At 37.0% G+C, this 18909-nt stretch overlaps 1 protein-coding gene across 5 annotated transcripts in view; it reads right to left on the reverse strand.

The window, feature by feature from the left end:
- The window catches only part of AFG1L (AFG1 like ATPase), a 202605-nt gene that overhangs the window by 137896 nt on the left and 45800 nt on the right, over nt 1-18909 (reverse strand). For all 5 annotated transcript variants that reach the window (XR_013382891.1, XR_013382892.1, XM_077902863.1 and 2 more), the window contains exon 3: nt 5174-5225. Coding sequence is in view for 3 of the 5 variants with exons in the window: in XM_077902863.1 (XP_077758989.1) it covers nt 5174-5225 (52 nt within the window). In the remaining 2 variants the exon portion in view is untranslated. The remainder of the gene's footprint in view (nt 1-5173; nt 5226-18909) is intronic.

An 18909-nucleotide genomic window follows, 5' to 3' on the forward strand; every position in this document is an offset into this window, starting at 1 on the left:
CCACATTAAGAAAAATACATTAAAAAAATACCCCACAGGGCAGCCTGGGTGGGTCAGTGGTTTAGCGCCTGCCTTTGGCCCAGGGCATGATCCTGGAGACCCGGGATCGAGTCCCACATTGGGCTCCCTGCATGGAGCCTGCTTCTCCCTCTGCCTGTGTTTCTGCTTCTCTCTCTCTCTCTCTCTCTCTCTCTCTCTCTGTTGTCTCTCATGAATAAATAAATAAAATCTTAAAAAAAGAAATACCCCACAACTAACATCATTCTTACTAGTGAAAGACTGAACACTTCTCCCCTAAAGTTTCACACAAGGCAAGAACATTCACTCTCACTACTTCCATTCAGCATTATACTGGAGTTCCTAGCTAGTACAATAAGGCAAGAAAAAGAACTAGAAGACATACAAATTGTAAAGGAAAATTGGTCTTTATTTGCAACAGCATGATAGTATACACAAAAATTCCTAAATAATCTATCAAATAACTACTAGAGTTTATAACTGAATATAGCAAACTTACCAAAAATATCAACTGATTCTATACACTAGCAGCAATCAGTTGGAAATTAAAATTTTAAAATACAATACCATTTACAGTGACATCAGAAAACATAAAATACAAAGGAATAAATTTTTCAAAAAATATAGCAGAACTCTGCATTACAACCTACAAAGCAGAAGTGAGAGAAATTAAAGATCTTTAAAATAAAGAAACATACCATGCCCATAGATTGGAAGACTCGATCTTTATCAAAAAAATCAGTATTTATCAAAAATATCAATATTTTAAGTTATCAATTCTCTCCAAATTGATCTATAGATTGAACACATTCCTAAGCAAAATCCCAGAAGGATTTTTTTTTTAATTAACCAGCCAGTTCTAAAATGTCTATGGAAACACAAAAGTCATAGAATAGCCAAAACAACCTTGAAAAAGACAGAGTTGGAAAACTCACATTAAACACAGGGATGCATCAGCAAAATCCAAGCTGTAGGAAATCCTACAGGAAAAATTAGTTTATGTATGTATGTATGTGTACATACAAGTGTAGAAATGTGAATTTTCCTAAGGCATCTCTGTGGTATGTCATACACACACACACACACACACACACACTAAAGACTTACTATATTAAAAACAAACATTTATGACATAATTAGAAATCTGAATAAATGAATATTTAATGAAATTAAAAGTAATGTTAATTTTTAGAGTGTGAAAATGGTATATAAATTTCTACTTATTTTGTATTCATTCTTTCTCTTATTTCTATCAATGTCTACTTTTTTTCTCTACTAGAGACTAGTAGATATACCCAAGTAATTATTAATATTTGACTGTCCTCAACACCAAACAGTGCTTAGGGAGAGTATGAGGGAAATAGTAAGTTCATGACACTACCAAAAAAGGGAAAGATCTTTTCTAAAATGTAAAATTCTTTCAATGTGGCTATAAGCACAATTATATTTAGTATGTTGGTCAAGAAAGTGCCTGTGTATGATGGAATTTCAGAGATGTTAAAAGATTTCTCTGCCCAAAATCATCAAGTGAACAACTCAGTCACTACAATTTTATTTCATATACCAAGTTTCAGTGAAATTCTAACTCTTAGAAGATTATTTTTTTTAATTTTTAAAAAAGATTTATTTATTTGAGAGAGAGAGAGACAGCAAGCACATGTGAGGGGGAGGGGCAGTGGGAGAGGGAGAAGCTGACTCCCCGCTGAGCAGGGAGCCCAATGTAGGGTTCGAACCCTGGGATCATGACCTGAGCTGAAGGCAGATGCTTAACCTACTCAGCCACTCAGACACCCCAGAAGACATTTTAAATGCAAATATGCTGGAAAAGTAACCTACTCATCCAATGGATCCCATTAAAAATTTAGCACATAAGTTTAAAATAGTTTAAATTAGAAACAGATTAGAGGTAGTTCAGACATTTAGCTAGAAGGCAGATCCTCAGATAATATGAGTCCAACCAGATTAATTTAACTAGTAGAGGAGAAATCTGTGTCCTATGGAAGATCCAGCATGAGAAATCCTAATGCCCAAAAAGATGAAACAGCAGGAACAAACTCCAGTACACCAACACGTAGTGATGGATATTAGAGAACCTAGACCAGTGTCCTTCAAATTGCCTCTACAACCAGAAATATTTTTTTCTAGAATAGAACAGAAGAGGAAATATCCAAATGTATCACACATAAGTGTAAGTTTTCTTTCATGAAACTATTTTGGGGGGGGGGGGGGTGCATGTGTGTGCACGTGTACACACATATACATATGTAGGTCAGAATATAAAAATATTTTTCACTGTGGGTCACATTCAAAAATATTTCAGAGCCATCACAAGAGTCTGTAAGCTCTGGGTGAGCAGACTGCGTCTTACACAGTATTACATCTGCATTTGTCATTACATCTGCAGAAACAACACACTGCCTCGCACACAGCAGATATTCAATAAACTTTGTCAACTGAATGCAAGAATAAGGACAGATATTGAAAAAAATGTGGAGAAGAAACCAATGCTCAATTTTACCTATTTCACAATTTTGCTTTGGTCTCCATAGTGTCCTAGATAAAACCCTGTATTTTTCTTGAGTAGATTTTTACTAGGGAAGTAATTTATAAAACCTAAAAAACAACTACTGCAGTGGTCCCCTCCTAAGGTTCCCTTTTCACAGCCAACCCCCTGTTGAAGGAGCTGAAAGTGCTGTCCTCCATTACCCAAAACCAGAATTTTGCTTCCCAACTCTTCACCTTAAAACCAGCCTACCTTCTGACTGGTGAAAATATCAAAGTGAAACAGGTAAGGTTAAACCAGGAGGCAGCAGAAAAGAGACTGATGAACAAAAATCTACTTTGATTGTCTCCAAATATAAGGGAGAAATCATTAACTCTGCCATCCCCACTGCAGTCTACTAGTCAAGAACTGAAACCTTGTTGTAAGAAAGCCAACTACAGGGTAAGAATGAAGCCACAAAACACTCCCACTGCAGTGTTTGGCTTCTGCTTGAGATATGCTAAACATTTTATTAAGGAAAACATTTCAGGGTTGAGTCATGATGATAATGCCTCTATCAACTCTACTGGGGTTCCCTGGATTGAGGGTCCCTCTGAGTCAATCATCTCAAAACAAGTAAAGTGTTCATGACAGAGCCAGGAATAAGGGGTGGAAGGGGGTGCTAGAAAACAGGAATCTTTCCCATTGAGTCTCTTCAAAAGTGAATACCTGTTTCCCAAGACTAAAAAAGGAAAACTATAATAAAAAAGAGCTTGTTAGAGCATTCTGAGGCTATTCTTCCAGACAGATAGCTCCCCTCAAATGAAAATCTTTTCCCTTCCTACTGTAGAATTCCTTTCTCTTCCCCTCTCTGCATTATAAAGGTGTTCCTAACCAAAGGTTGCCACACACGTATCTCTGTGAATATCCCATGTTACCACATCTTCTCTAATTCTTTCAAGCACTCAGATGAATCCACATTTACCATACCTCCATTTATTAGTATATGGCTGTATTCTTCAAACTAAAATCCATTAACTTTTATAGGTTTGTGGTACTTTTTTAAGTCCTTTTGCAGAAGTGGAAACAGTTGTGTTTTACCAATCATCTCCATTTATGGTTAAGTGGTTAAGGTAATAGGAGAAACAAAAATGTTGATTTTCACCATGACTGAACATGAAAGTGAAGGTACAGGAAGTAAATGTTCTCCAAAGAGGCAAAGAATGAAAGATGACAACAGAATGAGAACTGCTAGCAGTACCCAGAGGTGTGAACACACAAAACTGCTCAAGCACCTGGTATAAATCGCTTTCTAAATAAGAAGTAAACATACACTGTTCTCAAAAATACCAATTAGCCAATGAACTAAGAAAAACAACAGCTTGAGCTTCTTTAACATTTCTCAAGTCTATAAGCTCCAAGAACATAAAGAATCTTAAGGGGCAAGCTAAACCTGTAAGTGTAAAACAGGCATTCACAAACAAATAAGTAGAGGGCGGACCCAGAAAAAAATAGTCGGATCTTTAAGGTACTATCACTACTTATTCAACTCCTATTATTTTTCTTGTCCTAAAATTATTACTGAGAGAATAACCTTTGCCACCACTTCCTCATAACACGAATTTGTTATGACTATAGGGGAGCCTGAGCTTTATCAGTTGAGAAGCACAACTAATTTTGCTATATGTAAATGTGCATTTTGAGTAAGCCAATAAAAGAAATGACTGACAACCAAAAAGACCAAATAAAGTAAGAGCCACCACCATGACATCAGTGAAGGTGGCTAAATAGGGAGAGGTTTAGAAGTAGGAGAAAAGAATGTGTTTGAAGGAAACAGAAACCAAAAAACAGACAACTTCACCAATAAGGAGTTCAGAAAAGAAGCAAGACATTCATTGATTAGGAAAGTCTAAAAAGTAAGCAATAGCTCATAAGATTTCCAAGAAAAGGTGAGTCTTTGAACCCAATATATGGATGTGGGAAACCAAGGAAACGTAACCACTCACCCATTAAGAATATCCACTAATAACTACATTAAAGGTAATAATAACTATATTGAGGACAAGGGTTTAGATTATGAGTAAAAATAGTAGTGGAAGTTAAAGTAAAAAAGAGCAGCTAGGGGATCCCTGGGTGGCGCAGCGGTTTGGCGCCTGCCTTTGGCCCAGGGCGTGATCCTGGAGACCCGGGATCGAGTCCCACGTCGGGCTCCCGGTGCATGGAGCCTGCTTCTCCCTCTGCCTGTGTCTCTGCCTCTCTCTCTATCTGTGTGTGACTATCATAAATAAATAAAAGTTAAAAAAAAAAAAAAAAAAAGAGCAGCTAATTTTTTTTAAGTATTAGCTGAGTCAAATAGCACTGAGCAATGAGATTCTGATTTACCTTAATAACCTATTTATAGATAATTCCCTTCCCTGAGATCAACTCAGCTTATACACTAAACAATGTCTGTATCCTACCATGATAACTAATCCAGCTTTAAACTAGTCGTACCCTCTGAGAAGTAAAAATGAAAACTAAGATAACTGCCCTTCTCTCTCCCCATGCCATTTTACTTGGCCTCATCCTGTTCCCTAACTGGTAGTAGAGTGAGGGGTGGAAACAGAACTATCCCTGAATGAAAGCTGGGAACATCCTACTTGGACCACTCAAAACTTACTTCAACACACTTACCAACATCTCCATAAACATACAGGCCCCTTGGAGGTTTGCTCCTTGAAAAAAGCTGCAAATTAAGAACAAATTATAAATCTCTAACATGCAAATAATTTAATGTTATCATATACACAGTGTCTAACTGTCATATACAGGACTAAAATGGGCTATTGTACACAATAAGTACAAAAAATTTGATGTAAAAGGCTATGAAGACCAACTTACATTTTAATATGGGAGGCAAGAATCATAGTAGCCCAGAGCAAGGGCTCTGAAGTCCCACAACATCCCCTACATCATTCAGTAACTTCCCCTCTTTCCCAAATAGACTCCCCAAACAATGACCACCTAGCTCATTCTCAGCAAGCAAGAGATCAGAAGAATTTTTCTAAAGACACTGAATAGTCTCCAGAAAAAAAAAAAAAAATCCTGAAGGCATTTATGTGTGGACTTCTCCCAAAGAAAAAACTGATCCCTATTAGATCACCTTATGGTAGGGCACATCAATCAACCAACCTCTTACGACAGAGTCTTCAATTGGCTTGTTAGTGTCTGAAAAGATTCTATAATGAATTGATGACACACAAGAATCAATAGAAACTAGAAAAGAAAAATGTCCAAGAGGAAAGTTGGAGACCAGAGCAAGAGTACCAAGGGGATAAAAACTCAGAGGAAACAGGGGTGCCTGGGTGGTTCGGTCAGTTAAGTGTCCACCTCTTTACCTCTTGTTTTTGGCTCAGGCCATGATCTCAGGGTCGTGAGATCCAGTCCCAAGATGGGCTCTGCCCTCAATGGGGAGTTTGCTTGAGATTCTCTCTCTCTCTCTCTCTCTCTCTCCCTCTGCCCCTCCCCATTCTTGCACTCATATGCACACTCTCTCCCTAAAAATAAATAAATAAATCTTTTTAAAAAATTCAGAGGAAACAGACTATACAGACAGCTAAAGGAAAACTTCAAAATAAAACTGTAATCTGGGGTACTGGGGGGCTCAGTTGGTTAAGTGACTGACTCTTGATTTTAGCTCAGGTCATGATTTTAGGGTGGTGGGATCAAACCCCATGTGGGGCTTGGTGCTCAGCACAAAGTCTACTTGTCCCTCTCCCCCTGCTCCTCTTCCAACTCTCATATGTGCGCACACTCTCTCTCTCAAATAAATAAAGTATTTTAAAAATAAAACTGTAATCAATATAATTAATATGCTGGGGAAAATAAGAGAAGCTATTAAAACTATAAAGCAAGAACAAAATGCAATTTTGAAAAAGGAACATCAAGAACAAAAGAACATTTTGAAATTTAAAATATGGTAGCAGAGGGGCGCCTGGCTGGCTCAGTCAGTAGAGAATGCAACTCTTGATCTTAGGATTATGATTCAAGCCCCATACTGAATGTAGAGATTACTTAAAAGTTAAAAAAAAATTTTAATATATGGTAGTAGAAATAAAATTTCAGAAAAAGGATTAGAAGATAAACTTGAAGAAATGCCTCAGAAAATAAACAAATAAGTAGCAACAAGAATAGGTGGAAAATAAAAAAACTACTGGATTAATTCATTAGGAGGTCCAATATCTGACAAAAAAAGGAATTCCAGAAAGAGAAAACAGAGGGGGGAAAGAGAGGAGGAAGTTATCTAAGAAATAATGCAGATTTTTCTCAAATCTGAAGAACCTGATTTCTAAGTTGTGAGGACAAAGTAAGTATTCAGCACAGGGAGGGAAATTAAACCTGTATCAAGTCACAATCCTGACTGGTATCATGTACCAGGGATATAAAAGAACATCCTACAAATGTTCAAGGTGGCCACTGGGGACGGTGACAAAGAGGTAGAGGAACAGGTCACAAACAACAAAGAATAAGATTTGAGGGACAATGATATCCAATCTAATCTATTAAATCTACCCATCGAGTATGAAAATGGAAAATTGACATTCCAGACAGAAGGTCTTAAAAACACCCCCCAACAAAAATAGGAACACCTAGATTCCAGGAAAGACAGGATCCTGGCAAGGAAGCCCTGGTAAGATGGAGGGTTGCTCCAGAAACACAGAGGCACAGGCAGATCAAGAAAGCAATCTAGTCCAGGCCGACACAGGAGGATGGAGGGCTCCAAGGAAGAAACAAAATGAACTTCTCTGTGCCTGATATTATTCTCAACCCAAATAACCATCCTAAATTTTGTTCCACTTAGAAGAGTAATCTTCAAACTCTGTAACAGTTTCTAATCATCTGTACAAAAGCCAAGGTTAAGCCAGAGCAGAGAGAGAGCAGAGGGTAAAAGCAGAAAGAAACGAAGAAACGAAGGTTTACCCCACTTAGCACAAACTAGATCAGTCAAGATTTTGGCAGAGAACATCCTCAAAGGGTGGATATAATCTAGTACATAACACTTTTGTTTTTACTCTGTGGGTTCACTCCAGCATGTCAGAAACCTCTCTAGCTTTCCTGCTCCTCTTAGCTTTCTCTGTAAACCCAGTGCCTGACTCCAGCACGCCTCATCCAAAAGAACCTTCCCCATGATTTAGGCAAAAGGATCTTCTTTGCTTTGATTTTGCCAACTGGATGCCTTCCCTGTGTTCCTCTGCACATTAACTCTCCATCTATTCTTAAATCTCAACGGAAAACAGATTCCACTCCTGCCAAAACCTCTTAATTTGTTTTGTTTTAAAATCTTATATGAGCCATTCTTGTACACTGGTTATTCTATTTTCAACTTGCCAGAAAAAAGCATTATGCTCTTAAATAATTTTAGAACAGCTTCAAATTCGAAAACTTGCATAGAACCTCATAATCTCTAAGTATATTCTATGTATCAGAAATCTTTTGAAAGCAACATTCTCTATTAGGTAACTTGAAGTGTCATAGCAATTCATAATTCTTCACAACACATTTTGTAGGAATAGTCCAGGGTCTACTCTAGTACTTTCATATGATATCATCAATATATGCTAAATAAATGAAGTTTGAGAGAAAAATTTAACAAGATTGGGGAAAAACGATGACATGGAGAGAACTCGATCAATGCTGCCCCTATAAATAACTTTTGGTCCTATCTTCTGTTTTACCCACTCAAACTCAACATATTTTGGAAAGAACATTTTAGCAAATATATTACACCATATATTACATGCATATTTTACAATTATGTAACTATGATATTATATAATTGTAACAATTTAGATACTGTCTACCTCAACAATACATACTCCCAAGTATTTTCACTTGGAGAGGGTAAGCTGATTTTCTCCTAATATATTTCAGTCTACCAAAAATATTGAAATTATTTCAAGGGATTTAAAAATCTATATTTTTAAGGGGAAAATCAGAATTGAATGGCAAACAGTAAGACTATTTAGACTATAAAATGGATCCTAAACGAGTTTTAAAATTCTGTATTCATAGTAGTGAATTCAGGGAAAGTAAAGTTCACAGTTTTCTTCAAAATGACTTACACAGGAACCCACATCATTTACATGTTCCTAATTTACATTTTCTCACAGTTTACCCTATTTTTCAGTTCCATTAAATTTCCTTTGTTAATGTTTTAATTTCTAACATTTGTTCTTAGGTCTCAGAAAACTCCACCCTAAATCATTCCTCAACAAATGATATTCTCCATTTCCTTCTCCCATACTTTCTCTCTCCTGCTCTGCACCCCAAGAAGCTAACCTTGCTAGCTAGCTGCTAACTGGTCTCAGCCCTTGGGACACACTAGCAGGAGATGGCAGGGAGGGAGCAGAGAAAAATCGGCCATTCCTTCCTGTTCCCTCTCTGCCTCCGAGCTGTGTCTCTGGCAAAGCTGCATCCCTCCAGGACCATCCATCAGGTCCTCATGCTACAACTCCAGCCCACTCCAGGCTCCTCCTTCAGTCCTCTATCCCTTGTTTGCTGTATTAGGCCTGCCCTGCCCATGACTATGTCATCTGGATCCAGTCTTTATTTGAAACATCTGCTGTGAATGGTTTCCTGCCAGGATGCTGATACTCACCCTACCCTTAAAATGCGCACACTTAACACTTACTAGTTGAAGGCTTGAAACTCTGAACATGAACAAGTTTCCTTAGGGACCAGTTGTAAGATTTGCTATGTTACCTATATTTTTGGAAATTTGTAAAGGAGGATGACAACACCGTCTCTAATGGGGTTTTGACAATATATTATAGATTGTTATCTGGTAAGTTTAAAGATGATGTTGGAAGGTAGTGGTAACCTATCACCTATCTCCACTAGTATAAAAGAGCAGAAGAACACTGGAATTGAACCCAAAAGACCTAGGTAAAAATGCTGGTTCTGCTACTTTACTAGCTTAGTGCCTCTGGATAAGCCATATCAACTCAACAACCTGCCATTTCCTTATCTACTAGGTGCAGGGGACGTTACAGGGGAGTTCCCACACACTACCCAGCTCTGTATAACTAATCACAAGGTCCACTCACTCATGCTCAAGACCACAAACTTCATGTTTTACTGAGGTTTTTGTTTTGTTCCCATCAAAATCTATGTACCATACCAGAAAAAAAAAAAAAAATGACACTCTTTGAAACACCTCTCTCAAAGATCCGAACACTAACGTGCACTCAAGCTGCTTCTTATCTATATAATAAACTCTATACCAAACACATAAAGAAAACATTCAAGAGCACGTAGCACAATTTCAAATATAGTCAATACACTAAGCCATAAAGGAAACCTCAATAAATTCCAAAGAATCACTGTACTCCAACCATAATGTATAAAATTAGAAATAAACGATGGAAGGATAGTAAAAATAGAAAAATCTTATCCTAAGAAATCAACCCTCCCCTCATGTCCATCCAGACTTTGGAATATTGCTGAAACAAGTCTGAAAGCCCTTCAGAGTGCGCCCTCTCACCAGTCCCTTCCTATTGCCAACAATTCTGTTTCATTGGTTAGTTCATTCTCTGTTTCTACAATAATTCTCTGGAACCTTCTCAGCTCCTTCAAGCTCTTCTACACTTCCCCCATCACTTTCAGCAGATGTCTCCCACTTCTTCTTAGAGAGAAAACAGAAGGCATTGAGGTGGAACTCCTTCAACTTCCTACATCAAACTGCAATCCCACCCATTTCAGCACCCATCTTTTCCTCTCTCCCTCTTGTAACAAAGTGAGATGATTCCTCTTCCTATGCAACTTTCTTTTCTTTTCTTTTTTTAAGATTTTATTTATTTATTTGACAGAGAGAGAAAGAGGACAAGCAGGGGAAGCAGCAGAGGGAGAGGGAGAAACAGGGAGCCCAATGCAGGGCTCCATCCCAGGACTCCAGGATCACGACCTGAGCCAAAGGCAGATGCTTAACCAGGCTCCCCTCTAAGCAACTTTCTATTTCTGGATCTCAGTTCTCACCCCCACCACCTTCTTAAGAACCATACCCATCAAATTAAATGTTTCACTTCTCTTGTATTCCTTTTCATCAACATCTTTATAAATGTGTTGCTGTGAATTTATTTTTACAATCTTTAAGTATAATGTCTTACAAGCAGGACTTAAACCCAAAAACTAAAATGGAAAAGACAGAAACATTAAAACCAGTGAAATGAAACATTTCTGGGTTTTTTTTTTTGGGGGGGGGGAATGCTAACAGTAAAAAGGCAAAAAAAAAATCCTGCAATATTACAGACAACAATTTTTTCCTTAGTAAACAGGAGTTTTTATAAATCGATAAGAAAACAAATGGCTTAAACATTTGAAAAAATACATTTTCTCCTCCACAATGAAAGAGATGTGTTTTAAAATAACAATGAAATACTGCCATGACAAAAACCTAAAAGTCTGAGAGAATACAGTATTGTCAAAAATGTAGGGAGACAGGCAGGCTCAAAAATTAGTAAGAATATGAATTGCTGCCATCTTTTCTTTTCTTTTTTTTTTCATAGCACAGTGAATTTTAATGTCCTCCCCAAAGGGGAGGACACACAGCAGATTTCTGGAAATACCCCAAAATTCATCCAGTAATTCCACTTCTGGGTATTTATCCAAAAGAAATGAAAACACTAACTCAAAAAGATACCCCCCCCCTTCATGTTATTGTGCCACTATTTACAACAACCAAGACATGAAAATAACCTAGGGGTGGGTATATATATATATATATATATATATATATATATATATATATACCCCTAGGGTGTGTTATATATATATATACACACACACCCCACATTTTCTTTATCCATTTATCAGTTGGTAAATTTCTATATATATATGGATATTACTCAGGTATTAAAAAAAAAAAAAGGAAATCTTGCCATCTGTAACAACATGGAGGGATCTCAAGGGCTTTTTACTAAGTGAAACAAATCAGACATAAACAGACATACACGGGGGATCCCTGGGTGGCTCAGCAGTTTAGCACCTGCCTTTGGCCCAGGGCGTGATCCTGGAGTCCCAGGATCAAGTCCCGCGTCAGGCTCCCGGCATGGAGCCTGCTTCTCCCTCTGCCTGTGTCTCTGCCTCTCTCTCTCTCTCTCTCTCTATGTCTATCATGAATGAATGAATGAATGAATGAATGAATGAATGAATAAATAAATAAATAAATAAATAAATAAATCTAAAAGAAAAGAAAAGAAAGAAAAGGAAGAAAGAAAGAAAGAAACAAACAAACATATACTGGGGTACCTGGCTGGCTCAACTGGAAGAGCCTGTGACTCTTGATCTCGGGGTTGTGAGATCGAGCCCCACATCAACTAGAGATTACTTAAATAAACTTTAAGAAAAAAGGGAAAGAAAAAGACATATACTGAATGATATCAATTATCTATGGAATCTTAAAAAAAAAAAAAAAAAAAAAAAAAAAAAAAAAAAAAAACCTCCTAGAACTCTCCAGTCAGAGAGCATTCTCTAGTTTAGAATACTTACTGTTAATAACCTAAATCAAAAGAGAGAATAAGAAAAGCAGGTGTCAGAAGAATGTCATTAAAATTTTTTAAAACAGTATGACTAAACTGACAACTGTTCAATAAAGAAATATGCTGTGGGGTACCTGGGTGGCAAAGTTGGTTAGGCATCCAACTTCTGGTTTCAGCTCAGGTCACAGTCTCAGGGCGGGGAGACTGGGCTCCTCACTCAGTGTGGAGTCCAGTTGGGATTCTCTCTCCCTCTGTCCCTCCCCACTGAGCTCAAGCTCTCTCCCTCTCTCTCAAATAAATAAATAAATCTTAAAAGGGGGGAGGTACCTGGAAGGCTCAGTTGGTTAAGCATCTACCTTCACCTCAGGTCATGATCTTGGGGTCCTGGGATGGAGGCCCACATCCAGCTCCCTACTCAGTGAGGAGTCTGCTTCTCTCTCTCTCTCAGCCCCCTCCCCGCCACTTGTGTTCTCCCTCTGTCAAACAAAATCTTAGGAAAAAAAAAAGAGGACGGTTGATGATACCACCATTGTTTGGAGTCCTGGCTGTTATGTGTTTGGTGATATACTCCAAACCACTAAATACAGTAAAATTTATGTTTTGAAGTTTATACACAGTATTTAAAGCCCATTTCCACCCAAAGAATCTTTTGAACATGGGGTTTACATTTTAAAAAGTAAATATCCAATCATTATTCTATCAAAATGTTATGAAACATAATCAAAAACAAAATGTGAATCCAAACACACACACACACACACACACACACACACAGAGTTAAAGGGATATTTAGGGGACAACTTAAGAAATGTGAATGTGGGTTTCATATTTAGGGTTGCCAGATAAAATATACAATGCCCAGTTAAATGTGAATTTCAGATTAACATCAAATAATTTTTTAGTATACACATGTCCCAAATATTGCAAGAGATATACATCACTAACAAAGTATTATTTACCTGAAACCCAAATTTACTTGGACATTCTATATTTTTATTTGCTAAATCAGGCAACTATATTTTCGATAATATTGTAACAATGTTAAATTTGTTGGGTGTGATAATGGTAATTCAGTTATGCAGGAGAAGGTCCTTGTTAGGACATACACAATGATGTTTTTAAGGGTCAAATGTTACTATGTTGCAACCTTCAGGTAATTAAAGAAAATACATATGTGTGTGTGTGTGTGTGTACATATATGTACATATATTTAGAAAAAACAAATGAGGCAAAATGTCAACCATTCATGGATATAAGCAAATTGTTGAAATTTTTCAAAACAAAAAGTTGGGGGGAAATATGGTGATTATTTACTAAATTGCTTTTACTTTTTGTTTGGTGAACTGCTTTCACTTTTGAATTAAGTCTAAAATTATTCTAAAAGTATCGGCATATTTAACATTTTAGACAAGTGCTTTCAAAACTGTTGCCAAAACTATTCCTTTAACTGCTGCAAAGTAAACATTTGTCATCCTCAGGAATATTTTGATTTAATCATTTTAACTTATGTTTTGTTCCTTATATTAAAATTTTAGCATTAAAAAGTAATCCAAGGTGACTCTCATCAAACTTATAAATTTAAACAGCATGTCCTCCACCTTTTTGGGATACTACCCACCTGCTACTTCAGCATAATTTCCATTAGGACAATTAGATAATAAGGGTGATGCTTTAAAATAAAAAGGGTTGTTTTCAATTTGTTTAAAATGCAGGAATACTACTTTTCCTGTTTCTCCCCACTCCCCTCATCATTCCATTATTATCTCCAGAAATGATAGAATCAGAGACAATGATTCCAGCTGGAATGCTGAGCATAATTACATCTTTTAAAAACTAGCATTATATCATTCTCAACATAGACCACTTTCTGATAAAAGTAGATCACTTCAGGTTTCTAAGAAGATCTTTAAAAACTAAAAGACTGAACACTATATGTTAGCACCCATAAATTCTCTTTAAATGAAAATCTTTTTTTAAATGCCTTCAGCTGAATTGCAAAAGAACCCTCATAACCTAAAGTACACCAATTTGTTCAGTTTACTAGTATAATTAAGCCTATTTAAGTATCTAAATAACTAGCAAGTGTGGGGAGGGGGGGAGCTTAAACCTCTAGAACAACCAGCATAAGAAATGGCTTAATTTCTGACTCTAACAGAGTTTGAAGATGCAAATGACTTTTTAATGCCTCATGCATTCAAGCAATAAGCATTTATAAGTGTCTATATGTGCCACTGGGAGACAAAATAACAGCCAGCAATTTCTTCAGCAAATCTTCCATGTTAATTCACTCATGATACTCTGATTCTGGACTGGCTTAGACAAAACTATGCTAGGTGTGATCTATTCCAGTCCACTACTAATTCAGATGAATGTCCTGAATTATGCTTATGCATTAATTTTCAAACCAATCTGAATTCATCCAAAAGAAAAAAAAAAAGGTGTGAAAAATATTCCTGATTTTTTTTTCTTTTAATATATTTATCCATTTCAGAGTGAGAAAGAGCACGAGCAGGAGGGGCAGAGGGAAAGGGAGAGAGCATCTCAAGCAGACTCCTCACTGAGGGCTCAACCCCACAACCACAAGATCAGGACCTGAGCTGAAACCAAGAGCCGGACACTCAATCGACTGAGTCACCCAAGTGCCCCGATATCCCTCATTTTGAATCTGGTTGAGGTTTCTCCTGTATTATCAAATAACTGATTCTATGGAGGGAATGAGAAAACAAACATATCCATAGAGAGGCAAATGGATCTAGAAACTCCTAGAGACACCAACACTCTCACACAGACACACAGATAGGCTGATAGCCTTCAGAGTCAGCAGAGATTGCTTTGTGCATCTTCACTGATGGCTTGGTTACTCATTTTTCATTTATTCTGCAAGCATGGATTGACCACTGAGCATCTACTTCATAGCAGGCAGTGAGCTGGGCTCTGCGACCTAAAAGACCCAGAAAACAAAGTATTTACTAAAGGAGTATTTGGTCACCAGGTGAGCAATATAAGATAAATGAGACAGAAGGATGGAGCGAGGGGTAGCCGTGGCAGACCCAGAGATGAGAGAAGGTCCTAGCCTTTTCCAAGGATTTTCAAATAGTTTGTCACAGCTGGTGCTTTAACAGCAAAGAACTAAGACAGATAAAGTGGGCAAGAGGCAGGGACTAGGTTCTTAAGGACCTTGTAGAACACACCAGTGAGTCTGTATTTCCTCCTGAGAGTACTGAGAAGTCTTAATTAAGCAGAATGGAATAATCAGATTTTGTGTTAGAAATACTGCTCTTGATACATTGGAGAATAGAATGGGAGGAAACCATAGACAAGGACACTGGCACTCACATCTCCAGGCATTCTGGTTGCCAGGTAAAAGTGTGTTTCAGGAAGAAATATTTGTGGGGGGATTCATGTGGTTCACTGAAGCAAAGACAACTGAAAGTAGAACTGTGGTGGTTTTCATTACCATGAAGAAGGTACAGATTGCCTTACATCTGTGCTTTAGGCTTCTCTTAAAGAAACTGTACACAGCATGGCAGTGTGGCTTGAAACATGTGTTCAGATCCTAATATCTGCACATTTCTAGGAGAGATGAGGGCATGGGTTGCAATTGCTCAGTTTTTCTTCCCTCATCTCTTATTTCAAAATAAAGGCTTTCACTCAGTTAAAAAAAAAAATAGTAAGCAGATTTTGCTTTACACAACTTAAACTAAATGAAGGCAAATATCTAATTCTTGAAAGGCTTAATATTGTTAAAAGGGAATAACTTCTTAGAGTTAACCTTCAAGGATGCTGCCTTCATAGAGAATCTTCAGGAATAGCAACAGTGAAGAGCTTAGGAGGGACAACTCTAAACTTCAGGCTGAAATAGATTTTATTGGAAAACAACTGAAAATAAAAGGAAAATTTAGACAATTCCAAACCAGATTAACTGGTGACTTTACAAGAAGAATGAAACTACCAGAACTTGATAAACCATAATCTATTACATCACATGGCTTTCCCAATTAGAGTGTGCCCTTCACCCAAGGGCCTTCATCTAAAAAAAGATCCCTCACCCTCTACTTAGATTCTCACCCTTGCTCCCATGCTTCCCTACCCATTGCTTCCTCCAAATCAAAGGCCTTATTGCCAGCGCATAGAAGTGAACAATTCTTAAAATGGAGACCTCTGTTTTCTTACTCCTTGAATAATTTCTGCCAAGGGATTTTTCTAGCCTGCCATCTATCCATCCTGATTTTCCTTTACTATGTAATGAATTTTCCCCCACAATCCCCACATCCTGAAAATGATAGGACTGCCTTTAGGTTTCATTCAGTCTTCACACAAACTTCCTGAACATTTTGAACCTAAGAAGAAATTTGAGACTTTTTTCATCTCCAACTTTAATTTTGAATACTCCATTTTAGTTTCAAAAATTGCTATTGTTTAATAACATAAATGGAAGTTTTATAGAATGGTTCTCAGTAGTGTTTTATAAAGTAATTATTAATCTTACTAAGTGTATTATTTACATTTTATTCTCTGTAGATAGTAAATATTACATTTAACAGAAACATTTAATAATGATTATAAGAATAATACTAAATGTATTTAATACTAAGACAGTCACATGGCCAATTCAGAAACTGGAAACATTTGATATGGTAAAGCCAGTGTCATGTGCCTACAGCAATATCTTCATTTATCTTAGTAACACAAATGTGAAAGTAATTTAATATATTTTTAATTGGAATATTCTTAAACATGTTGAACACAGTATTTTAAATATAGTAATAGGAGTTCATAGTTAATACATATAAACTTAAATATATAAATAGGGGGTTTTGTGGGGTTTTTTTTCAATTTTTTTTTTTATTTATTTATGATAGTCACAGAGAGAGAGAGAGAGAGAGAGGCAGAGACACAGGCAGAGGGAGAAGCAAGCTCCATGCACTGGGAGCCCGACGTGGGATTCGATCCCGGGTCTCCAGGATCACGCCCTGGACCAAAGGCAGGCACCAAACCGCTGCGCCACCCAGAGATCCCCTTTTGTGGGTTTTATGCTGTTGATTTTAATGTATATATCCACATTTGGAATCTGGTCCTTTAAGAGTAAATCAATAGTACTCTGATTCATAAAATTTCTTTTTAATTGAGTCAGAATTTTAAGTCTCAAGTGAAAATAAAATTCTTTTATTTAGTCAGCTCTCAAAGACTATTCCCATATGCATTTCATACCCACATGATGTTTTTTAATTCACTGAGTTATAACTGTTTATGATCATTCTTCTACTGAACAAAGTATGACTGAAATCAGTAACCATTACTCTCATTCACATCTGTATGCTCAGTCTCCAGCATGAAGCCTAGCACATAATGAGAACCAACTCTCTTTTTGTTGAATTGAATTTATATATAACAAAATTCAGGGTCCTCCAATAAGCAAAGAGATACATTTTCTAGCTAAGCATGACAGACTTTTCTCTTCTTTTTTTTTAAGATTTTATTTATTTATTTGAGAGAAAGTGAAAGAGAGAGAGAGAAGCAGGGGGAAGGGCAGAGGGAGAAGCAAACTCCCCACTGAGCAGGAAGCTGATGGGGCTCGATCCGGGGCCCTGGGATCATGACCTGAGCTAAAGGCAGACATTTAATCGACTGAGCCACCCAGGCACCCGCATGATAACCTCTGTTATAAAACAAAATGATTTGCTTTTCCCAGCTACACAACAGAACTACTTTCCCATGTCCACTCTGAAGATTTATTAATTCTCCTTTAGAAGACAAAAAAACACTCGGCTCATTATTTCCCCAGTATTTGAAATGAGTACCTTACTTTAAAAAGACAAAACATTACCGAAAGAAAGATTAAATCCAATATTAAATGGACACATAGCTACACATATAGAACTCAGAAACATCTGGCATTCATGAAAATGATTTAAGGCCAAGAAAATTCAGCTCATGGAATTTCAGAGAGAGAAAAAAATTTCCATTGCTAAAAAGTCTAAGGTACTTTCTATGCCTTTCTGAGCTCTGTGTTAATAATTTCCCCTCCTCAGTCTGTTTGTAAGAACCAAATGATGAACGAGTCTAAAACTACATTATCAAATTGTAATTCCCTCAAAATGATTTAAAAGAACCTGTCAAAATATCTAACAATTACACTTAAAAATATTTTTACTATAAACTGGCTAACTTGGATTAAATACTGACTAACTGGTTACCTACCACCCAGCTTTATCAAATCTCCATATTTTGACATACTTATTCCAAAATTTAAGTAGTAAAACGTTAGATACAGTTGAAGCCTCCCTTTGTGTCCTAACTCCTGAGAGTTAACAATCCTGATTTTGAAATCATCCCATGCATTCCATTTTAGAAGTACATTCTGATTTACTTACCCATTTTTGAGGCATCTGCTAATTATCCCCCCAAAACAGACTCTTCATCCATTCTCCTATTGCATTTTTTTCTATTTTTGATAATCCTTTATACATTCTAGATAATAATCCATAGTCAATTATTTTTGATGCAAATACTTTCTCCCAGTCTATGTTCCACCTTTTCATTTTTCCAATGATGCTTTTTTCTTGGCTAAAAGTTTTAAATTTTAGTACAGCCAAATGTATCCAGCTTTATCTTCATAATTTAGGCTTTCATATATATATATTTCTTTTCTTGAAAGACAGAGAGCTCGAGCAGGAACAGGGGGAAGAACAGAGGGAGAGAAACAAGCAGATTCCTCAATGAGCAGAAAGCGCAACATGAAGCTCTATCCCAGGACCCTGAGACCATGACCTGAGCCAAAATCATGTCGGGTGCTTAACCAACCAAACCACCTAGGTGCCCCTATGCTTTCAATTCTTATATAAGAAATTCTACCTTTTCCCAGGTTCATAAAGATATTCCTCTATATTTCCC

This window comes from Canis aureus, chromosome 7 (assembly GCF_053574225.1).
Source record: "Canis aureus isolate CA01 chromosome 7, VMU_Caureus_v.1.0, whole genome shotgun sequence".
NCBI classification, from domain to species: Eukaryota; Metazoa; Chordata; class Mammalia; order Carnivora; family Canidae; genus Canis; species Canis aureus.